The 25494-nt window shown below is 38.0% G+C and overlaps 2 protein-coding genes across 2 annotated transcripts in view; both read left to right on the top strand.

The window, feature by feature from the left end:
• The window catches only part of tp53i11b (tumor protein p53 inducible protein 11b), a 40346-nt gene extending 34472 nt beyond the window's left edge, over positions 1-5874 (top strand). Inside the window, exons 3-7 of the mRNA XM_027008817.3 lie at positions 1159-1217; positions 1827-1875; positions 3361-3457; positions 4045-4146; positions 4458-5874. Coding sequence (XP_026864618.2) covers positions 1159-1217; positions 1827-1875; positions 3361-3457; positions 4045-4146; positions 4458-4591 — 441 coding nt within the window. The 3' untranslated portion in view covers positions 4592-5874. The remainder of the gene's footprint in view (positions 1-1158; positions 1218-1826; positions 1876-3360; positions 3458-4044; positions 4147-4457) is intronic.
• A 3664-nt stretch (positions 5875-9538) lies between these two features.
• Positions 9539-25494, top strand: cd82b (CD82 molecule b). Its single transcript, XM_027008803.3, has 9 exons — positions 9539-9820; positions 12696-12768; positions 15079-15151; positions 18922-19046; positions 19828-19902; positions 21519-21617; positions 22241-22414; positions 22741-22824; positions 23065-25494. Exons 2-9 carry the CDS (start codon positions 12706-12708, stop codon positions 23140-23142), a joined length of 771 nt encoding a protein of 256 aa, XP_026864604.1. The 5' UTR covers positions 9539-9820; positions 12696-12705; the 3' UTR covers positions 23143-25494.

Raw genomic sequence — 25494 nt, 5'->3', positions numbered from 1 at the left:
TGGTCTTTAAAACAGCCAGTCTGCTTTGATGCTGACCCACTACACACTCTCTATATGAGTTAGTTTGTTGAATCACCTTTTTATTAGGTCCAGGGTTGGATATTTTGGCAGAACTGATGACTCTATGGAGATTCAGTATTTATTTTTACATTGTGTTTTGGACAGTTGGGGGAACATACCAGACCATGACAAGGACTGAGATAATTTACTAACACTAACTTTTTAAGTACCAGGTATTATTTCAGAAATTATTGGTTTCAAAAGTGGCTTCAAAAGATCAGCATTGCATCTACAACTGGTTTGATTTAATGAGACAAGGCTACTGCTTTATCATAGCAAAGGTTGCTATATTTAATTACCTTGCACACTAAAATTAGGTTGTGTTTTTCTTTCTACTCTTGTCTGCACCACTGTGAAAATAACAAGACAAATGTGTGAAATATGCTAAACAAACAAATAAATAAATAAAAAGAGATTGATGGCAAATAATTGGCACAGAATCTCACAGAGTAGGATTGTCATTAAATTGAGGTGACCTGCTCATTTCATACCAAATATATGTGTACAGAAAGGTAAAATATATCAGTGTGTACTGGTGTGAAAATCTTATTAAACAGTAACTGAAGTCACATGTTTTTGCTATCTTGAAATTGTAGGCAGTGTAGGTGGCTATACAGAGTGTTATCTGCACACTTCGTTGTAAATGTGTGATTCAGCAGTGACTAGTGTGGGTGGTTAGCTATAGAGGCTAGTAGTTGCCAAATTGGGTTTTATGCTAAATAAAGACATTTTATTATTCCACCCATAACTTTCAGACCTTAGTAATGGTTGCTTTGATGCAAATCAGTCAGGTTCTGCTTAATCTCTCAAGAATGTCTTTAGACATTCTGTCACTAGCACCCACACATAATTATCTTGCCACGATCAAGACACACATCACACTCATTTTAATTGTTGAATTAGTTACATTTGATATTTTCATTCTATATTTTGAATTTATTCAAAATATATTTTTGAATTTAACAATTTCTTATGTATTTTTTTCTTTTCTTGTTGTCTTATATTTTAACATTTTCCTTCTTGCTTTCATACTGTCTCACTCTCGTTCTTTCTCTGTCTTTCTCTCTATCTCACTTCCAATCCACATGTCTCTATCAGATCAGTCAAATGCTGGGGAATGAGATCAAATTTGCCATGCGTGAGCCTGTGGGTTTGAGGTAAGACAACAATGCATGTTCTCAAAAATGTGCCACAGTTTTTTGCAAGTACACACATACACGCGCGCGTGCACTTGAGGCAAATTTAAAAAGAACATTTTAAAGGAAATGTTTTTAATTGTACATTTTAACTGGTTTATATGATGTTTTTTGAGTGTTTGGAGATTTTGCCTTAACATATTACATTTTGTGTCATTTTGATGTAAAATTTATATTTCAACAATGCAGTTTTTATTGTAATGCCATATTACTTATATTTGTACATGAACATTTTTGTTCAGATGATTTAAATGATGCTTGGATATACATTTAGCAACAGTTGCAAAAAGTTAAGAGTTACAAGTATTGCAGTGCAGAAATATACATTATTAGGTATAATTTGGTAACTCTCTGGGCAGTTTCTCCAGATTTTTCATAAGGAAGCACGGAAGTGTTATTATGCCCCCAGCCACCATGGAATAAAAAAAATAAAAGTGCACCAAGAAGTCTGTACTACCCAAGGCACCCAATGGTTGATATCTTTTGAATCCTGCCAGAGCTGGTATGCCAGTTGTCTTTTTTCTTCTTTTTTTTTTCCCTCTGACTTTCAAAATTTTTCTTCTGATGCAGGATTTGGATCCTTTTCTCTGCTGTGGTCTTCACTCTGATGGCCTTAATGGTAAGTCAGAACAGGAAATATTCAAGCCAATTGTTAATGTTTTGGTTTGGATGGTTTGGATAGTTTGGGATGAAATTTGTTGATTACATATGCTACAGTTTTTGTAGTATATTTGATAATTTGGTAGGCATTCATTTGCAAAATCCAATGGATTATTTGAAATTTCAAGCACTTTCTAGGTCTCCTAGAAAATAGCTTGAAAGATCTATGTTATAATTTTATCTCTTTAATATAATTTTATATATCTTAATATAATTGTATCCCTTTAATATAATGGCATTTTAGCAAACACTCTGACCTTAAAAAAGCTCAGGACTCATTGACAGGTTTTTGTTGTTAAGTGGTTAAAAAAGGAATACAATTTGTATTCTTCAAAGGATCTCTCTTCTATCATCATGAAATGTACTGCCCCACAGGGACAATTTAATTTAAATTTAAAATTTGTCCAGTGCTTTTGGTAGGCTATAAGACTTTATTTGCCAATGTCAAGACAGATTTACTCTCTGAGGAATCCAAATTAAATTATAAGTTGTGACAAACAATTAGATCTGTGTTAAAAATCAATATGCATAAAACATCTATTTTTTTTTGTTTAAAACTCAGAGAACAGCAAGTTTGTACACTTAAATAAAAATTACATTAGAAAATTGTTTGCTTGCACATAAAACGTCAAACATTTCTTTATTTAACTGCTAAAAATGACAAACCACCAAAATCTTTCTTAGTATTATTTCAGTCTTTCATATGAGATACAATTTCACCTTGGTCAAGGTAATCAATTTTATTTTAAAAATCCCTTCTCCCCTCATAGACTTCCCGTTGTCCTGTCTACAAGCTCAGAATCCTCAATATTTACCAAATTTTCAATTGATTGATGTTTAGTATAATCATTATGCTTTATAGATTCCAACCATGTTTACCTTGTACTGAGCACAATCTCCACTCCCCCTCCGTGACGTAATCGAACCACTTGCAGATATAAAAGGGGGTTTTATTTATAGTGGCGCGATCAGCAATAGTAATAATGAAACAGGCAAGGATCAAAGCCAGAGCAGTCAGGTGAACAAATCCAAGGGGCATAACAAAAATACAGAAAAAAAATCATTCAATGAGCATATCCAGAAGGCAAACAAATCCAAACAAGCGGGTGAATACAAGAGACAAGGGAAACCAAAGTAGGTCAGTAGCTAGCAGTAAGACAATACACAGGGAAACGCTTAGTATACGCAATAGAGTAGAGGCAATACTTGACAGAGAATGTACAGAACGGGAGAGAATAAATAGGTATGTAGGTAATGAAAAAGTAGTTAGGTTTGCTGTAAACGGAAGGCAACTGCGTGACCCCCAGCCCTGTGTGTGTGTGTTAATTAGTGTTGGAGCATTTGACGGCGTTTCCCATTCTTTTCTTAAGGTCCCCTCTATGTATACATGAATTTTAACTGCTATGACTGATGTATGTTTGCCTTTGCTGTCTGTGACGTGTAGGCCTTGGCCTTCCCTAACCAGATGTATGAGGTTGTATTTGACCAGGAGCAAACTGCCATCAGTATCTCCATACGTCTTTATGGTGGGGCATTACTGAGTAAGTCCTGCTCTATTTTCTTTGTCTTTAAAATTAGGTTTCTCAAAATAATGTTCCCATTTTTGTAGGTGACTACCAAAAATGTTTGTTACAGTGCAAAAGTATGTATAGATGATGTAAAGATGTGAAATGATGAAACAGACGAAGGTACAGTTAAATAGCACTTTCAGTGACACAAATTGCTACACTACGACTGGAGAGGATATACAGATGAGCTTTGCAGTTCAACTAATACAGCAGTTTAGATTTCTAGTTCAAACGTCAGAAATCAAGGAGCCCAGAACTGCTGATGCAAATCTAAAGATGGATCAGAGTCACTCAGGTTTGTGTTCTTCAGAAATGGGATCTACCATTTTTGCCACTGTTATTTGCTCTTAAGCTACTGATTGGTTTATTTTGTAATGGAGCATTATTGCATGGCTGCTGTTCAGTTTTACCATGGTGCCATTTGGTAAACTCAGTCTATGTCTTCAAATCCAAATTCCTTAGAGTGTATATTTTACCTCTATTGCACCAGATGTTTTCTCTGAAAGTAGCTGGCATACTCTATCATTTTCTGTTCTTTACAAACACTTATTTTTCTGTAGGTCTTTCTGTTATCATGTGGAATGGTCTCTACACTGCTGAGAAAGTCATTATCCAATGGACACTGCTCAGTGAAGCATGCTACTTTGCAATCCAGTTTATAGGTTTGTTGGCCTTTTAGTTTTGTGTTTATTTCAGAGGTTTGCATGGCGCCAAGTTGGCGTATCTGGTATCTGTTTGTATCAACACTGCCCTCTTGTGGCAGTTTAACACCACAGCACGCCTTTGTCTTTAAACATAGTTTCCCTTAAAAAATATATTTTGTACTATAAAAGTGTTACAGTACAAAAGAACTGTAACAAGAACTTTACCAATACTTATTGACCAGTGTGGTCAAATAAGATGCCTTACTAACATAAGTGTTCAATACTTATGTATATTAATCAATGTCTTAAAATCCTTCTGTGTATTTCAGTAACCTCAGTCACCCTTGTGGAGTTGGGTTTGCTATCAAATCCTGCCATCCTCCTCCTCCTCAGTCACATACTGTTTCTCATCATCACCCTGTTCTACTACTACCACCTTGGCCGTCGGCCCAAAAAGATCTGAAGGTCCCATCCTTAAAGGAGTGGTGGACCTGTGTGGAGAAACCTCATTCGAGTTTTAGTGGGAAGGTTTAACAGTGATATGATCAACTTTATCAACATATTATGGCATGGATCTGGCCCATTTTTCACATTTTTTTCCCATCTGTTCTGGCCAGTGGGAATGGAAGGTGTGGGGCACATCAATGATTCAAATCTGAATCCATCCACTGGGTTTCACCTTTGTGCTGCTAAATGTATGCTTTCATCACATATACACATCAAATGGAAATGTGGCTTTGGTATGCATCCTTTGTACATATTTGATTGGGGAATAATTACAAGGTTATAAAGTAAATAATTTATTTCCTGCTCTGTGCAGCCACCATGTAGCCTTCCAGAATCATAGTTAGTGTACACCATAGCTGAGCCTGATATACTGGCGTTATTGTCTATAGTAATGGAATAAACACACACCAGTCACTTTATTAGCTACACTTGTTCAAAGGCTCATAAACACAAATATCTAATCAGCCAACCACATGGCAGCAATTTATACATTTAAGCATGTAGACATGGTCAAGATGACTTGCTGAAATTCAAAGCGAACATCAAAATGGGGGATAATGGTGATTTGAGTGACTTTGAATGGTTGTTGCTGCTAGATGGACTGGTCTTAGTATTTCAGAAACTGTTGATCTACTGGGATGCTCATGCCCAACCATCTCTAGGGTTTACAGAGAATGGTCTGAAAAAGAGAAAATATTCATTGAGTGGAAGTTCTCTGGGCAAAAATGCCTAGTTAATGCCAGAGAAAAATAGCAAGACTGGTTTGAGCTAATAGAAAGGCAACAGTAGCTCAAATAACTAATCATTACAACCAACATGCACAAGAGCATCTCTGAATGCAAATGTCGAATCTTAAAGTATTATGGACTACAGCAGCAGACCAATCCTGTTGGCTAGGAACAGGCAACTGAGGCTACAATTTGCACAGGTTCACCAAAATTGGTCAATAGAAGTTCGGAAAAATAAGATGGGTTAGATAACACTTTATTGAGCCCAAAGGAAATTTTGCAGATGTTGAATGGTCTAATGAGTCTCTTTGCATTTTACTGCTGCAAAATTCAGATCGTAGGGTCAGAATTTGGCATAAACAACATGAAAGCACAGATCCATCTTGCCTTGTATCATTGGTTGACTGGTGATGGTGGTGTAAGAGTGTGGAAGATATTTTCTTGGCACACTTTAGGTTGGGCCCCTTTATTACCAATTGAGTATCGTTTAAACAACACAGCCTACCTGAGTATTGTTGTAGACATGTCCATCCCTTTATGACAACAGTGTACCCATCTTCTGATGGCTACTTTCAGCAGGATAATGCCCTGTGTCACAAAGTTCAAGTAATCTCAAACTGGTTTCTTGAATAAGACAGTGAGTTTGCTGTACTCAAATGCCATCCACAGTCACCAGATCTCTGTCTAATATAACACCTTTGGAATGTGGTGGAACAGGAGATTTACGTTATGGATGTGCAGCTGACAAATCTGCAGCAATTACTTAATGTTGTCATGTCAACATGGACCAAAATCTCCCAATGAATGTTTCCAGCACCTTGTCAAAACTATACCATGAAGAATTAAGGCAGTTCTGAAGGCAAAAGGGGGTCCAATCTGGAAGGTGTACATAATAGCAAGGTGTACCTAATGCACCTAAAGTGGCTGGTGTGTGTGTATGTGTGTATGTGCATGTGTATATATATCCCAATATTACAAACATGGCTTCCTGTCACACACTGAGGGCCAAAGGTTCTGTTTCTGACAGAGAAAGAAGGAAGGAGAAAGAGAAAGACAACTGTGTGACATGGGACAATTTCTCACTCAAGAGCAGACAGTGTTGAGTTATATGCATACAGTCTGAGTTCTAAGCTTTGCTCTTTTACAGGTGGCACTGATGTCCACTTAACTCATTATGTACATCTCTATATAAAACCAGCACATATTTAATCCCTTCTTGGGGCCTTTTCAAAAGATAAATCCCTCGTGTAATCTTGAGTAGAAAAGGGTGATCCCAAAGGTAACTTATTTATTTGAGTGACTGCCTGGACCATTTAATAAATAATTTGATTTTCAGTGGTGATGATTCACCTGAATACTGATTTATCAGGGATAAATTTATAGCACATAACATGTTGTAAGGATCCAGTGTTAACCAGTTGTGTTTTACTGCTTTTGTGTTTATAACAAATTTAAAAAGCAGAGAATGGTCATTTAACACAGCTTATATGTACTGGTTCCACTTTTTACCTATCCACTCACCCAATGTTTGAAAGTAGGGGAACAAACACACCTCTTTGCTAAGCTAAATATATAACTTAATTCCGACACGTCCACATTAGAATATAAGGGGAAATCCACATGTCTATTGTCAACACTGAATAAAATTTTGAAATGAAAAATGGCTATAAGAAGTAAAAGTATTAATTCACTGATTGGAATAAAATAAGTTATTCTGACAATGTAATTTGTATGAATTTTAATAATACAATTAATTTTTAAAAAACCCATAAATCTTGTCACTAGAACCACAGAGAACTTCTGAAACCCTGTGTGAGAACTATTGTTAAAGTATTAAAGACTGGATTGCCTATAAAAGATCAGAGTAGGTTTGGTAACGTTTGGTGTGTTTGTTGGTAATGACACCCTGGAGATTCAGGGCAATGTAGCACAAAGACATTTGGTTCATGTTATTTATGAATGTAGCAGAACTTTCCTTTATAAATCTGATATTGCCTTAAAGTAGCATTCATATATCCATATGTGGATTGCCAATATTATGTATGGATCTCTGAACATTGTTAAAGAATTGCATATTTGTGTTAAAATTGAAAATTGTTTTTTTTTTCTTTTTTTTTTCCTTTTCTTTTTTTCCTTATTGCTTATTTATTTCACAGTTTTTGAGCAGTGTTGTTCCTTCAAAAATACAGTTAAGGGAAACTGAAATCAAGCATGTTGTTTTTCTCTGTCAGCCAACAAGCACAAATAATAAATAAGACTACAAAACATACAAATAATACATGACTAGTTACAGTCTCAAATATACACATTAATCTATTATTGATAGAATTGATTTGTTTGATTTTCAGTAAGTTTTCTGAGTAAGGCATTTTGATTGTGATTATACATGGAAAATTTTACTTTCTGGTTGTTATTAATTCCTGCAGGAACGAACGTTCTAACACAACCAATTCAAATAACATTTTCGGGTTTACTGCTATCTTTAGACGGCATCTTTCACGTGTCGGCAGAATCACAAGGATGCTTATTATTTTCAAATGTGTATGTAATTTATTGTGCAAAGCATAGTTTTTGGGGACTTGCAGTGTTCTCTTTTGGAGTAAAGAAATGTTCAAAAAACATCTGCCATATATTGTGATATGAACTGTTTCTATAATTTACATCTTTACCCATTTTTGAGACATGCTTAGACATGTAATGTCATCCAGTGACGAGGGTGAGAGACAGGATGACTGAGAGGCATTTTAATGAGAAAGATGTATAAATAAACAAAACAAACAGGCAATCTAACAACAAAAGCAAACATGAAACAAGAGCAACAAGGCAAAACAAAAACCAGAAATAAGTACAAAGAAACTAGAAAAGTGCATTTCCTGAAGTAAATGCAGAGTGGTTGTGCAGTTTAAGTGATTCCCATGTAGTTGCTACGTGGTCACTATGGTATCCCTGGTGGTTTCTAGGGTGTTACCAAGCGGTTGCTATGGTATCCCAGGTGGTTGCCAGGGTGCTACCAAAAGGTTGCTAGGGTCTTGCTAGGTGGTTGCCATAGTATCCCGGGTAACTGCTATGGCCTGCCTGGTGGTTGCTATGGTACCGTAAGTAGTGGCTATGTTGCTATATGTTGTTGTTAGTTGGTTAAGTGGTTACTATGGACTTACAAGAGGCTGATGACACGTTTACCAGTTTCGAGTGAGCGTGGCCATGTGCATGCGAAGGTTTCGAACATTCCATGCTTTCCCTATGTGAAAAGAATTGGGGGAAAATGGTTGCTACACGGAAACCGGTCCTCCAAGCAAAAAGCGAAATACTAGGACCGCATGGCAGGCATCTGCGTGGGTACCGCGCCGTTAGGAGAGGGGCAACCGTGACAATGTAATGCCAGGCTGAAAGACCTTATTACATAATGTATGGTAATAACTAGGTTTTACAACTAGGTTTAGCATGCCATGAAGAAGACAGTATTGTGCACCTTGCCACATTATCCGAGTAAAATCATTCAGACTTTTCATGGCCGTGGAACAGCAGTTAGGACTCCGTGAGGCACCTCTCCTACGCCATGTTGGCTAATGGACCGAACTGAATAACTAGCGTTAAATGACTTTACTTTGCTGTTGTTTTAGGAAGGCAAGCTTCCTGTTGTGAAGAATTTGATTAAGCTTATTACTTCCCTTTTCATTATTCTGACTTGTACCAACACTCACATAAACCCCTTCAAATCTGCAAATGACGTTTCCTCAATAAACAATTTTCTGGTTTAAAAAATTCTCAGTACTATCTTTAACCATTTAAAACATTTCCCCGGGACGTTCACCGACAGTATTTATTTTTTTTTTAAATAAAGTTGGCTGTAGGGCAAACAATGTGAGTTGTCGGGTGGATGATAAGAGGGTGAAATAAATCTGAATATCGAGTCTTTTCTCTGCCTCTCCCAGCAGAGACTATTTTTCTTTGCGTCATGCTCTCAACCAATCACAAAAACGCGTCTTATCTATTCGACGTAGTTATTTGCTTTTTCATGCGTCATTTTGAGTCATAAATTCGGCAGATATAATCAAATTTTCATAGAAGCAGTGTCTGACGTTTATAAATTGTAGATACAGAAAATATCCGGGTTACACACACTCCCTTTAAACTAAACCACCACCACAAGTAAATTCTGAACCTAAGGGGGCAAGTGGGTTGGCCAGCAATTTTTGTATAGCGCCACCCTTGGCTATGAACTTCCAGAGATTGAGGCCTGGCTTTTGTTCATGCCCGGACATTTAAAACAGCTGCAATAAATAAGACAACAACAATAAAAAAAACCACCGCATGGTTTTACTCGGGTGGTGAAGGAGTTAATTATCGGAAGAAGATACTCGGTGTGCGTAGACTCAGTTGCACTATTTACTCGCTCAGTTTGCTGAGATCAGAGACTCTGATAGTTGTGGAAACTGTTTTTTGTTAAAACTGAAACGGTAAGCCTTCACTCTTAATCTTGTATAGCTAGCTAGTTACTTAGGATGAGTTCACTTCATAGTAGTTGCTCTAGAATTGAAATGAAGGTATTCGCCTGATTTATGCGCAGACTTGAAAGTTTGTCTCAGTTCATATAGGGCTCGTTCGCTGTTTCATAGTTACCGTGTTTGTTAATTTATACACGGCTAGACTATAGCTAGCTGGCTAAATAGGTTAGAGTTTAGTAAATTTCAGCTTTATTTCCTGTATGCTGGTGTGTCGTTTTACTTAGCAATGTGTGTTTCACGTTAATGTTCGTGAAGATGTGTTTATCTTATAACCGGAGCTCGTTGCCCATGGCTGGTTTGATTTTCTGGCGTGTCTTGGTTAGCCAACCTAACCAAATCTAGCTAAGTTAGTGATTTATTTGCGGTTGTAAGTTAACTCGGATATTTTGCTACTTCTGGTTGCGACGACGTTATAACTTTGGCTTCGCTGGCGAGGAGATGTGCTAATCTGGTATTAAACTCGAATGAGATGATGCCTGGTCTGTGTCTACGACAAAATATTCAAAGCATTCAATCATCAGCGTTTGCCAAAAAAAAACTAAAGACGCAAAATGCGCTGTCTTAATGCAAGCTGTAGTTTGGTTATCTAGGATTAGCGGTATAACTAGCTAGCTAGGTAGCTGTTATGTTCACTGTACTTCTGAAGTTAGGCTATGTCTTTTAAAATATTTAGGTTAATGACAACAGTTTGAAATGGGTCAGGCACTTTGTAAAGTGACTATGTACTGTAACGCAGACCTATGATTTACGTTAGCTATCTCTAGCTAGTTACATTTCATTTAGACTGGACTGATCTCATATTGCGTAGGACTGGGTGGTCCTCAATGAATGACAACGACGCTTTAAAGATGTATTTAACTTAGCTAGACTACCACGGACACAATCGGGACAATAAATCTGATATTGGATTGCAGAGTTAAAAGGTTGTATTCCATCTTTGTCAGCGATGAAAGGCTGAGTTTCATCCTTCTAAAATGCATACAAATAAAACCAACAATAAATAGTCATCCATTTAATAAGGCTTTTTTTTTTTAAACAAAAATGGAGCCACGGAATTGATCGCCAAATATGGTTTGCATGCCAAATTCAATAATAAAAATCCCTTTTACAACTCGAAACTAAATTTACGCTAACCTATCTTAGTTTATTCAGCATCTGCAGCAACTCTGTTCGCTACTTTTCTGGGAAACTACCTTTATTTTATTAATCCATTTATTAATCAGTCAACTTTGCTTAGGTAATCTGCCTAGCACATAAATTGGGGTAGAACAAGTATTTTGTAAGATATGGCTTAACGCTATAGCGTAATGTTTTGGTTTTCATTTATTTTTTTTAATTGCTTTCAAAAATGGCTGGCTGTTGCATTCACTTTTCATTTTGCTGATTTCCTATAAAAGCCCAACTAAAGGGAAATTCCCATAGTGTAGGTAGGCATCTTGGTGAGGGGTTTTTCTGTTTGTAGCCGACACTCCTATTGAGGCATATTGCTTGTTTCTGAAAAACTAACGTGTTCCTTTGATCATTTTGTTGTACATGAGGAAATGTTGTTGTTTTTTTTCCCTTTCGGGATCCATCACTTCAGTTCATGACTCTCACAGGACTTCCCACAGGACGGAATGGGTACTATACTCTATTATGAGTAAAAACAAGTCAGTGGGGTTGATGGAGGATTGTTCTTTGCTTCATGCAAATTGGTGCTATCAGTTGATGTGCTGTGTTCTTGTGGTGGTCAGATTTAGTTTGTTTATTTATTTATATAGCAGACAGTGAATGCTTAGTGTTCACATTTTATATATTATGCTTAATTTTGTACCCATGCAGGGAGGAAAGGTGTTTGTCACTAACTTTTGCACCCTTGCATCCAGAACGGAGCATTCTTTGACTCAAGCGGGTTTAAGTAGAAGCTGTGGGGTAAACCCTTTCAGCTGCTGCTGGCTTGCACTGATGTGCACTTATGTGGTGCCTCTTGGACAGTAGGATGGTAACATTCTCCATGTATGTTTGGCCAACAGTGGTCATGACAGAGATTCGATGGTGTGGACTTGTGGATGTTCTTTTGTCTCGTTTTCAATTTTCTGCATCTCAAGCAGTTCGGGGGAAAGCAGAATTTGGAAAATAAGAAACTTGTTTGTGTTGCAACTTTTTCTTCCCCATTAGTGGTTTTTTTTTTTTTTTTTTTTTTTAGGGTAAAAATACCTCTAGAATGAATCAAGTCTTGACATTTGTTTTCTGGTGTCTTGGCTATAGTGTCAGTCTACATAACCAAAGATAAAATATAGCATTCGTTACTAGAACTTGCAGACCCGCAGTTCTTATGCTTGGAGTAAATATGGAGGAATGAAGGATAAGGGAGCTCACTGCTTCAGACTTTTTGACCATTTTCACTTTTCTGTGCTTGGTGTTCATTTAAGAGGGACAATCAAGTGCTCTGTGCATAGATGATGTAAATGAATGAGGGAGTCTGCAGAAGTGTGTGTGTGTGTGAATTGATAGTGTGTGGAGTGGTCACAAGCCCACTGGCCTGGCCACATGCTCCTTAAGAGTGGTTCTCCTGTCATTTTTACAGTAAGTGATCAAGTAATCACAGCTTTTCATCTGGCTTTCTTGTTAAACACAGCAGCCTTTAAGCTGACAAATTCACAGGTATTTTCACTGGTGAGATGGCATTGAGCACTACTCAAGATTTTAAGCTTTCACATTTGTCAGACAGCTGTTCTGTAGCCATGCTCCCTGATGCCACAGTGCTATAAGAGTGTTGCTGTGATGTTTTTTTTCAGCCATTGTTTTCCTCTGAGTGCTAATTTAGTTTTCCCTCTCTCTCACACAGAGCTGCAGCTATGGGGAAAGGATGCATTACAGCCACCAAATACTTCCTGTTCTTGTTCAACCTCCTTTTCTTTGTAAGTATACACCATCTCCCACCTCTTTGACAAGCCCCATTTAGCTTAGTCCCAGTTAGCCCATGCCCAGTTGGTCTACCCCAATTAGCCCAGTCTCCTCTGTCAGTGTCTTGCATCTCCCAGCAGCTAGGATTAGATTATACTGAAGGACTTGTAGTGACACACAGGCATGTCTGTAATTAATACAACAAGAATGAGATTTCCATATGCTTCTCTATATATTAAGCACACAGTAGCGTCCCCATTTTTTGTTAGTTGTGAATGCTGTGATTCATCACAACACTCAGAGATGTAGTGTTGTCTGGGACCGATCAGGATGCTTACACACAGCAAGAAGAAATGCTGGAGTGTTGGACACCACATTTACATATTACATTTTCCCTTTTCAGTATTGTAGAGGTCAATAGTGCAATATTGATTACCAAGCAATATACTGTACAGCCCTGTGTAAAAGTGAACTTTTTTTTTTATGGAAAGATAGAAAGCGAATGACCTGATATTCAAGACTTTTCTGTCAGGTCTATTTTTTCTGATGAAACAAAGTCTTAAAAAACTCCTGGCTCAAAATGAGGCAGAGGTGGTACCATCCTGATTACATATTTGCACACGTACAGTGCCTTCAACAGCAATACTTTAATTCAAACACTTTTTTTTTTTTTTACAAGCAACAGGCCTGTTTTATGAGTTCTAATAATGAGAGAATTGATGAGTCATTATGCTCAAGTATATTAAGTCCCCTGTTCAAAATTAAATGCAACTTTTATTTTTTTTTAAGATATATATAGCATAAATTTAAGAAATGTTCACAAGGTTTTATGGCCGCATTTGTCAAGATTATTGATTTTTAAAATATACTTGTATATTTCTTGTCTCTTTTTGACTTTAAAAACAGTTTTCCATTTCACAAAATGTCACTTGTGCTGTTTCCCGGCCACCACAATAAAAGTTTATTTCTATAGCTTTTTGAAACCTTTTTACAACAGCCTTGGTCATAACATCTTTACGCATGTCCTGTTCCAAGCCCCAAGAGAGCAAGCCAGAGGCGACAGTGTTGAAGAAAAACTGAGGCTTGTAGGAAGAAACCTCAAGAGCAACCAAGAACTAACTTCCCTCAAAGTGGATGCGTCTTCCTTTGATTGAGACTAGACAGTGTAATGATATGAACAGAAATAATCATAATCAAAGAAACACAATATAAGCACGAATGTTTTCTGATAATGCGTTTCATTTTATTGACTAAAACAAGAATATTATACAAATTGTTATTGAATAAAAAAAGCAAAGATGTCTTGCAGAGGAAATACTTGACCGGTTTATCAGTTTGGTAAAAACATCCGTTATCACATTACACCTTCCTTGTACTTGTTGTTGTGGCCTCAAACTGCTTTGAAGACATACAACACTTGTTGGACAAAAAATAGTCCACAGAGTGCAACACTTGCTTGAAAAGAGCGTTTTCTTTAAGACAGAGTTTTGTTGAGAGTTGGAGGTGGCCGCCTGGTAATTCTCTATGCAGGAAAAACCCTGAGCTTGACTTCTCTCCCAGATACTTGATGTGTAGAGTTAAAGTAAAGTAGCGAATTGGGCTGCTTGGACTAATTAGATGTGTGTGAAAGACATGTTACCCAGAAGCTAACGAAGATGTACCGAGAAGCTCATGAACAGCCTTACCCATAGACTGATGGTGTGTGTGCGTGCATGATGTCTGTCTTGCTAGGGCAGAGCCCTTTAATTAGCCAGCAGGCCAGCAATTTACTGCCTGCCTAACCATGGAGGCAACCTCCATGGACTGAACTTTCAGACGCCAAGCGCTGTAATCAGACTGTAGATCATTGTGTATATAAACATACATATATTGTATGTACATTAACATTTTGTGTGTATGTATGTGTGTGTTTTTTTTTCTCTCCTCTCTGCACCCCTGTGTGGGTGTTTTTTTGTTTTGTTTTGGTTTTTTTTTTTGTTTTTTGGTTTTTTTTCTCCCCCCCCCCCCCTCAGTTTGGACCGAGCACTCTAAAACCATTTCACTGCGAGTTATACTGTGTATGACTATGTATGTGACAAATAAACCAAACCTGAACTTGATTTGGGCCCAAGGGACAAGGTCAGGGTGGAGGGCAGGATGGCTTAGGCCATAAAGGAAAATCTTTCTCTCCCCTCCCCTTCTGTGCCTCTGTGTCTCTTATTTTCTTCTCTCCTTCCCCACTCATGACTACTGGTCACATAAACATGAACTCGTATGCATTGAGTAATAATGAGCATTGCATGCATTAATGTCTCTTTCTCTCGCTCTTTCTTTTGATCTTTCAGGTTTTTGGAGCTCTCATCTTGGGCTTTGGACTGTGGATTCTGCTGGATAACAAGAGTTTTATCACAGTCCTGCGTAAGTGCAAAGCACGCTGAGATGTTTTTATACCATATGTCAACAGCTTTAAACCCTATGTCAGGGTATATTTTGTGACATGATTAAAGTCTAAATGAGCAGGGGACAGTAAATTCTCAGAGTCCTTGTCACTGTTCAACCTGCTTCTGTTCCCTTTCCTGTGTATTAATTGCAAGAAGGTTGCTGGGATCTGTGTAGAACTGTGACACTCATTTGTTATTTGTCCTGTCTTTTTTCTTTTTTTCTTTTTTTTTTTAAACGCAAGCAATTCCTGGGTTCAGGGCTGCCTTTAGCTGGGTGCATATTTCCATGGGAAGTGGCTCTCTGTTTCTCTGCTCTGACAGCATCTACTCTCCACTTCAATCCAGATGTGTAGATATGAGTGTTTTGCAGTTGTTTAATTCTTGCTGAGGAAATTCATATTGTAGGAGCATGAGTCATTTATGGAAGTGATTTTAAATCTGCATTATCAGGTGTTCTCTCAGGAAAAGCCATCCATTGACTTTTTTTTTTTTTTTTTTTTTTTTTTAGATTTACACAAGTCTATACATAGCATAAACTGCTTAACAAAACACTGTTTTGGAAGAGGTTAACCAGTTTTAAAGTTGTGTGAGAGCCTTTTACCTTCTATGTTCTCATGGATGTCTGATTAGTTTTTATTTGCTTTTTGACTGACTCTTAGAAACTTGTAATTTTTGGTCTCCATTAAATATGGTCTCTATCCCCTTTGGATGTTTTTAAGGTAACATTAAATTGTTACACTTGTTCATTATATTATCTGTAATTTAATGTACTTGTTGAATCTACATGTTGAGTCTATATTGATCAGGCAAGGTGTTTTGCTTGTCTTTGCAGCAGTGCCTATTTCCTACACAACAGTCTTGAACATCTGCATTTTCTCACACTCAAGCCACCGACGCAGTTTCCAGAGGCCCTTTGGGTTAAGCACTGTACGTCAGTGAGCTCAAGCATGTTTCTGGACAAATGTTATATATGATGCTGGCAATGCTGATAAATTTGATTACATGAAACCTTTATGACAAAAGCAAATGTAGAAAGACTGAATAAATAAAACAAAACAAGTAAGTTCACAGATTATGTCCAGCGTGGCTGCTGCGCACTCTGTAAATAAACGTACGGCTGAAAGCAGTGGAAGAAAACTTTACGTGGAGGCTTTGAACACAGAGATCCTGTTATTGGCTGAGCTTAATGGAAGCTGGGAGTAAAGACTTGAGTCAATAAATAAGCAGGTCTACATATACAAGACAGTGCAGGCGAAGTGTATAATGGTTTGACGACATAAATAAAGCAGAAGTTTGGACCTGCATGAGCATGGGGTTGGGAACATCATAAGGCTGCCCCAAAGCTGAGGAAATCCTCATGTTACTGACATTGAGCAAGTGGCACATCCGCTGCTCTCTCCAGAGGAACAGCTAGATTAGAGAAGGAAAAAAAATTGTAAAATGGTTGTGATTAAAGGAAACTCCAAAACGGTCCAAAGTGGTTTCTAAAAAAAAATGCTTACAGTATAATCAACAAAATAAATGTACTAATTGCAATATCATTTAAAGATTTGATAACGTTTTAATACTGGTAAAAAACATCTACATCCATTACAGTAAATTGCTGAATGTAAATACTATCTGATTACTGATCATTTTAATCTTCTGTCCAGGATTTGTGAGATGGTTAAGTTAATACATGCTGTTAAAAGAATTTTAGCCTAACAAATAGCTTTTTCAGATATGTTGAAAGGCAACCTAACTTGAAAAACAAGTTTCACTTGGGGCAAAGATAACATGTAACAAATGTTATACCAAACAACAAGGTGTCATAGTTCCTCTTGCCTATCCTTTTGGACATGTATGTCTTTCTGTACTTTATTCTTAAGCCAAGTATTTTGATAAAAACAAAAATATTTATGAAATTTAATCCTAACTGATGGTGTGCCATTGAGTTTTCCTACTTGGGCTGTCAGTAAAGTTTCATAATGTGACAGCACAACAGGTAGCACAGCAAATCTACTGCACACACAGCTGTGTTTTGACAGCTTGTCCAACAGGCATGTGGTAAGGACAGAAGCTTCGAGCAGGTTTGAAGATGAGGCGTTGCTCTGCATACTTTCATACTAGGCATGTCTGTGTACATTGGGCTGCTGAAATAGAACTGTCAGTTTGTGGTTTAGCAGAGCCACACTTGTTGCTGCTCTTTGGTTCTGTACAAGCACCAAAAGAGCTCTACTAATATTAGAATACTAGAAGTAGAACAAGTGAAGAGATGACTTGTTTCTCCTTTAAATTATATCCCCACCCCAAACTCATACACACCCAGCCTGCACAGACCCTGTTCTCTTGAGTACCAGTCTTTGCCTCTAATTACTGCAAAGCCTCTGATTTTGTATATAGCTATACATAGCACTGGTTAAGTGTCCTTTCTAGGTTAAATATTTTAACAGAGACAGAAGTGTTTTGGATGTGGCTATATGGAGTTCTGCTGTATAGGTAACCTTGCTGTTTCTTAAGCAGAGAGAAATATAAACCGTCCTAAAAGTGCTGCTGTTGTCCTATGAATTGAATTGGCTTTAGTTTTGGTGGTGTTGCTGTCCAGGAATACATGGGATATACTGGATTTTAGCTGAATGTTTAATGTACCCTTTTCTGTTAAGTGATTACTGTAGTTTAAAATCTAATGCACTATAACAAAGTTTTAAAAGTAAGATCTATAACCATAGTGTTCTTGCATGCAAGAATTATTGGCTTACATGCAAAAATTGTAGGTCTTATTGTTGAACACATCCATCTGTAAATCTCTGCTGTGTGTGTATATACAACCTTCCGATGAGCCCCCGAATGCATAACAAGCCCACTACACCTGCATCTTTTGTGTCCCTGTGCCTCTCCTCCTATTGTACCTTCATCAAAGACTAGTCCACTTTCAGTTGTTTCAAAAATGATCCTCTTCCTCACTTATTTCTACTTATTTCTGGATTGGGCGTCATCCTTGTCTGGTGTTTTAGGATACCAGGTAAGACGCAGCTTATGGGAAGTAAACATTTTTTACTTCTTTTAAAATTTTTAGTTAGTTTCTAAACTACACAAGAATATACTTTTTTGTGCAAATTGTTTTGAGGTAGAAGTGGTTTTCTTATTCTGCACTACTTGGGGGGGGGGGGGGGGGCACAAAAGATGAGCAGTTTGAATGTAAAGGTAACAATATATTTTAAGAGCCAGATAACTTCTCTGCATTTACTATTCTTGATTCAAAAAGGTTGATGACAATTCACACACAACCTGAAATATGTGCTTATACTATACTATGTTAAAGTGCTGTCAAAAAATGGAAAATACCATTTGACCCACTTGAACCTTGCACTTGAACATCAAAAGAAACATACCTGATGCATTTTTGCTCTTGTTGTTCCTATGAAATTGAAAGGAGCCGGTAATGTAATGCTATGGAATTTTTTACATAACAAAGAAAAAGTGGAGTATCTCAAAGACCTCCATGCTTTTTGCATATAGTGGGAGGATCTTTCGATTAGAACCCAGAGTGCAGTAATGAACAAAGTAATGTATTTATTAGTTACCCATTTCATGTATACAACCTTCTGATGAGCCCCCAAATTCAGGGTGCCTCTGTATAAAAGAGCCTCCATATACAAACACTTCTGACCAGCTGAGCATGTCATGCAGGCATTGTGCTGTGTGTGGGGGAGTTGCATGGAGCCACTGAGCCAACCTCTTCCTGTTGTCTGTCACATGTTTACACAGAGGAGTCTTCCACAACACTGAAGGTTGGATCCTATATTCTGATTGGTGTGGGATCTCTCTCTATGCTCATGGGCTTCCTGGGCTGCGTTGGGGCCATCTACGAGATTCGCTGCCTACTAGGACTGGTGAGGTTACAGAATGGCTTCAGAGACGAGCAGCATCAATCCTCTAAGTCAGTTTAAAGGCCATTTTCCTTACTAGTTTTACGCTCATTTTGTTCACAGATGCCCAAGGAATAAAACAGCTCTGCACTCTTTTAAAGAAAGCTTTTTGAAATCATTTTTCTTTCACAATGATTCAGCTCGGCAATGCCACTGGACAGCATAATTGTCTTTAGATTGAGAATGCTAGTTTGCAAAATGCTGCACTTGCCAAGCATGTCCAAGTACAGCAGTGGGCCTGTAGCCCAGCACGGAAATGTCACCGAGCCCGATGTTTATTACCATGATAAAGACGTTGTGTGAAGTGGGTTTCTGAGGATAATGACAGTGGATTCGCTGAGCTTGGGTGACTGGGATGAGCTGGTGAGGTTTACGGTGGGGATTCATCAGAACCCATACCCTCTAGAGGGTTAAACGAGCATTGGAGTTGATGAGTGCCTTTGAACCGTTTGATTCAATTACCATGTGAAGTTGGGTTAGCCAGCTGTCCCTGCCTTTTTGTGCTGTATATGGGATTCTGTACAGCCATTCTCCCCTGTCACACAGAAGCACACCTAGATAAACATTTCTTTCACCATTAATGAAATACAATCATATATTAAATTAATATCAAGAATACATCTGTAATTCAGACACACCTATTCTCAAGCAGATTGCATCATTAATTGGGTGTATGGGGAATTGTTGAATGAATGTGTATGCGTTCTAACGTCATGTGTTCTGTGTTCTTTTCTACACCTGTCAGTACTTCACGTGTCTTCTGCTGATCCTCATTGCCCAGGTTACAGCAGCTGTGCTCATTTACTTTCAGCGAGACTTGGTAAGTGTTCTGGGAGTAATGGCCCATTCTGCTATTCTGTTGGCATGCTTCTCCAAGAGCCAAGAGTCATATAACAGTGGTTATGAAATGATGTAATCTAAGCCGTTTTGATGTGAATGATGTGTGGTTTATTGACCACATTGGGACCGTTGTATTGAACAGGTTCTTAGGCCCTGCTTTAAGGTTGGGTGTGTGCAGTTATGTTTACTTATTTCAGTCATAGAATGCTCCTGTCTATCACAGATTAAGTAGAACTTGTTGTGCAGTACCACTATCTGTGCTATGGCACAAAGTGCTACTATTTGTTCTTACATATTCTCTGTACTGAGATTTAATGAACACTGCTGTCCCACCCTGTCCTATCTGAAATTGCACTATATAATCAGACATCCTAACATTTTTGTCTTGGGTGTATAGCTTAACTGTCAGTTTCCATTACTTGATCGAACATGTTTCTCTGGCATGGATCATCTGGAATATATTGTGTGAAAAATATATGAAAGCAAAAGACCTTGGAGTCACTTCCGGACTGAGGTCACTTCCAGGTCTTCCCTCCATATACCAGCCACACACAGGAAAGACTGAGCATTCCTGATAGAGTCCTCTATAAGTGCTAGGATGGTGAGATTACAATTTTTATTCTTATCATCAACATGTGCTCAAGCACTAAGAGTTAGGGGAGGTGAAAAGATGAACCTGAGGTACAGTATTTTTTTTTAGTATTTTTGGGCAAAGGTGGGTTTACTTTGGAAACTTTGCTTTCTTTCATTTCAGGCAACTGATGTCTGTACAATTGGCAGAGCTGTGATTTGATTGTGGTTTTGAATAAAATAGTAATAAATATGGTGAGGTAATTTGAGAGAAAAAATAAAAAGCCCAATATAAGTGCAAACATGTAGTTGGAAGTTGGCAGTTACCAACTTGGTAGAGGAAAACTGTTGTGAGTATTTCTAGTCCCAACTTTGGCTTCTGCACCCTTTAACGAAAGCCTTTACAAACATTAAGCTTTAAGGAAGGGCCTAGCCTTCCATTATGCTTATTCTGTTTGGATTATTCTGTATTAACGGGAGCCTGCTAGTTGGCGTGTATGCTCCTCCACAATTGCAGTAATGACACAGGGATGCGCTTTGCCTGGGCATGTTACTTGTTCCTGAAGTTCTGCTTCACCAAAGGGCAGGGTGCAGCGCTCTTCCACAGCAGGGTGAGGTTCCCATCCCTCTCTGCACAGACTCCTAGCTGTCCCCTTCCGATCTGGAGCCACCTCATCCCTCCAATATAACGTGCAGCATTGGTTTATTCACGCCTGCTTAATTAAACCAATCAGTTCAACACTTTCTGCTGCTGGAAAGGTTTCCTCATTTTCAAAAAATGGTTCTGTTGAGGTTTGAAGGTGTTGAATGTTTGTGGGGGTTTTTGACATTCAAATTATTTGAACACACTAGCCTAAAGTAACATTACATAATGAGATCACATGAATGTGTCTTTTAAATGCAAATCTGAAAACATAATATATTGGCTGTTATATGGTTGTTAAAGACAAACTGTTCTCTATATTACTTCCATAGCAGGTTTGGAAATGTCTGTTTATTTGTCTTCATTTATCTCATTTCTCTCAGCTGAAGCATGAGATGTCCAGCATTGTGAACAAGATAATAGTGAATTATACAGGTCAGAACAGCACCACAGATCGTGCATGGGATTACATCCAGAGAACGGTAAGCCTTTTCATGCCTGTTCCCAAGCTACTGAGTGTGGCTTACCCTGGAATTTTTCCCCTTCTTTTTCATTCATTTTATTTTATGCTAATTAATGAACAGGCACCCCTGACACAGGGTGACTGTTAGCACAGAATGCATATCTTACTGCTTACTAATATGTGGTATTTGTTTACTGTGTTGTCCACCAATACAATTGAACATATATTCTCTAACCACCATATTCTCTAACCATGAGGAACACCATAATCTGGTGACTGTGGAGGCAGTAGCCTCCCCAGTGGTCATGGAACCAGTTGGAGAGGACTTGTCCTTGGTGACATGGCATTATCAAACTGGTAGTAGGCCTAGCCATTATAAGATGACTAAACTGTGGCCATAAATGAATGTCGATGTATACGCAGATGACATTATGCATTGCACTGTTGACATATAACTGGCAGATTGGATAGTTACATGAATGAGCAAATGTTCAGGTGTTCCTAATAAACTGGATGGTGAGTGTATAACATAGTTTTTCAAATTTTACATTTTTTTGTGTTGGTTTTTGTATGTTTTAAGGTTTATATTTGGGATAATTATTGCATTCTTTTTCTGTTTTCTTTCTCTCTCCCTCTCTTCAGATCCAATGCTGTGGTTGGACTGGACCATCTAACTGGACTGAAAATGTATTGATTAAGAACACCACACAGGCCATGTATCCATGCTCCTGTAGGAACGAGTCCATTCCTGGTACGGAAATGCAGAAGATGGGTCTGTGCAACAGTCTAGCTTCTGAGTGGCCTGTCTACACCAAGGTACGCATTCTCACGGACGGCTCATGCTGAAATCAGACACCCACCAAATGCTGTAAGCCTGACTATTAAATAAGTAGATGTTCTTTGATCTTTTCAACCATGTCTACAGCCTGTTTGTGTAATTTAACCAAAAGTCTTTATATTGTACCACTGAGCTTTTTTCATATCTTTCTCCTGACATTTTCCCTTTCTGTGCTCTTGTTTTGCTCCTGTCCTGAAACCACTGGTCTTTCTAGAGAAGCTTCTCCTCTTTTCGTTCAGGATCACCTCTGTTTTTCATGCTTTTTTACTTCAGCTATGTTACTCTCTCCATTCTTTGTGTCCAGGGTTGCATATCCAGTGTGGAGGACTGGTTCCTGAACAACTCTGGCGTTATTTTGGGGTTGTGTGTCGGCGTGGCAGTGATTGAGGTAGAAACTCAAGTTCTAACTGGATCCTCAGCATCAACAGCACCTTGTGTAGTGCATTTGTGTGTTTTACCTTCAGCTTAACTACAGCTCGTCAATACATGAAGAAAATATTTTTATATACATTCACGAACCACTTTATTAGAAAACTTTAGCTTATGGCAAACTTTGGTTCCTTTGTTGGAGTGTGAGTGTGAGAGAGGGGGTGTGAGCATCACTAATCACAGCTTTTTTTTCTTACAGCTCCTCGGTATGATTCTATCAATGTGCCTGTGCAAGCGTGTCCACCAGGAGGACTACACCAAAGTCCCCAGATACTGAGAACAAAGACCACACACGCACACAAGCGTACATACAGACACACACACGCCAATAAATACATTCACCACAGCAGTCGAGTATTTTAAACAGTTCAGTCATTCTTTATATTATGGCCCTCCTGGTTTTAATTATTGGTATTACACCCTGTCCTGTGTGTCTCTTTTGGTATTTGAACCTTTTGTTAATTGAAGAAAAAAAAAACATTGTATTGGTGTGTTATGGTTTCTTCTTAGTGTGCTTTATTGCATTCCTTTTTGTTGTCTTTTTATCCTCTTATTTTTTTTTATTCTTGTGTTTTTTTTTTCTGTTTTCTTTCCTACAGAGAACGTAAAAGCCTCCTTAAGCATATCTTTGTCAAAAGTATGATAAGCCAGTATCATGTGTCGGTGAGAAAATCCTGGAAATCACAATTACATGGTGGTCTGGGATCTCCAGGACACTTGGAAAATTAGATAGAGCACTTAATGAGGGTGTTACTGTTGTGTATATGCAACCCCCCTGACCTCTAGAGGGAGAGACATGAGAGAGGCGAGGGTGAGGTATTACGGGGCACTGTATTCAGTGTACATTGAGTACAGTCATTATGGGACTGATGGGTAGACATGAGCGTTAACCGAGTGTGCATCCCATAGTCCCTAGTGTGACTGGGTTTGCTTTGTCAGTGACTGCATTCAGGTACCTTGCTAAATGATCCAGCATCGCATTTACCAGTGTTTTGGCCTTTTGGCTCAGCACTGGCCTTTATCTATAAAACTCCATTTACTTGTTTAAGTTATATTGCCCAGTAGCTGTTATACTGTGTAACTCAATACTGATTACAATTCCAAAGATGCACTGGAGTGGAAGTTATTTAAAAGCATGACATGGTATGAACAGACTTTTTTGTATTTGTTTGTTTGATTGTTTGTTTGGAGAAAAAAAAGATTTCCATTTGTGTTGTCTTTTCTCTGAATTTTCAAAAATCATAATGATATGCCATTTCAGTGTGACAAATTAGAACTATAGCTTTGGGTCTTTTGGGAATAAAATGGAAAGAGGTTCTGCAGGTCGTAGTTTGATGTGATGTCCCACTGCTATCTTAACTTTTTCCTTGTTACACAATTCCTTCTTGTCTGCCAAATGTCTAATTTGGAAAACTTTAAGTATATCAAATCCCTGCCTGCTGTTTGGGAAACACCCAAACAGCCTGTGTAAAAGATTACCACAACCCAGCAAAGCCCCCCCCCCCCCCTGATTTCAACTTGAGGGAAGATGTGTAGATTGTTAATGATTAACTCTAGGGTATGATGAGGTAATGATGGCCAAGGTCCAGTGCCTTTAATCTCAGTAGATGACAGTATTTCAGCCTGCAGTATTTTCATATTACGTTTTATGAACACTTGTATTTACACTGTTTAAAGGAGGACAGGAAGTTTCCTCTAGTTCAGTCTTCTCTCTGCTTTCATTTTCCTTCAGCACCAGCTGTGCCCTGCACTTTACATATATCAGAATAGTCTTTCCTAGAGCCTACAAGTGTTTACAACCACTTCTTCCACTCTTGCTGTGTTTTTTAAATCCCGCTATACTGCTTTTGTATATGTGGTTAAAACTCAGCTTTTTGGGGAATAACTTGTTTCCCCCAGCCATTGTTCTCCTTCTGAAGAGCAGCATGTTGGCTGTAGTCGTTCTCTATCAGTAGGAATGGGGATTATGGTTTGCTGGAAAGCAAAAACTGCTTCGGCCTGGGTTGCCATTCCCTAACACACTATACATGTAGACACACACATTTGGTCTAAGGAATCATCCATCACAAAAAATATGCTGGAAAGTTAGACAGAAACTTGCAGTGTTGGTACATGTCCAGAACTAACACTTGACTATTTTTCCTTTTTCTTACATTTGACACACAAATGCAGTTTGAGGTTGAGGGTGTAGCTATGTTTTTATATATATATATATATATAAATATAAATATATATATATATATATATATATATATATATATATATATATATATATATATATATATAAACTTTTGTAAGCTCTACTATTTTGTATTGTCTGTTGATGTTCTTGCTGTCCACATCTAAAGCATTTATGATTTGTATTCAGTGATTTAAAAAATATATATATAATTGTTTTGTTTCCAACCAAGCATTTGTACCAAAAAAAAAAAAAAGGTTTATATGAAAAAGCCCTGCTTTCAAGAAAACTAAGTGGAAATTATAGCAGAATGAACAAAATTGTACATTTGAAGACATTTTTACGTTTTATGGGAATTTACTGTTAAAGACCCATATGTTCCATTTTTATGTCTGCTGTAACAGTATTGAGGATTTCTATGCAGTAGCAATTAAATCTAATTTGACAGTT

The sequence above is a fragment of the Electrophorus electricus genome, chromosome 6 (assembly GCF_041902795.1).
Source record: "Electrophorus electricus isolate QZ-2024a chromosome 6, ASM4190279v1, whole genome shotgun sequence".
In the NCBI taxonomy this organism is placed as follows: Eukaryota; Metazoa; Chordata; class Actinopteri; order Gymnotiformes; family Gymnotidae; genus Electrophorus; species Electrophorus electricus.
The sequence above is the reverse complement of the archived record's forward strand: the minus strand, read 5'-3'. Positions and strand labels throughout refer to the sequence as shown.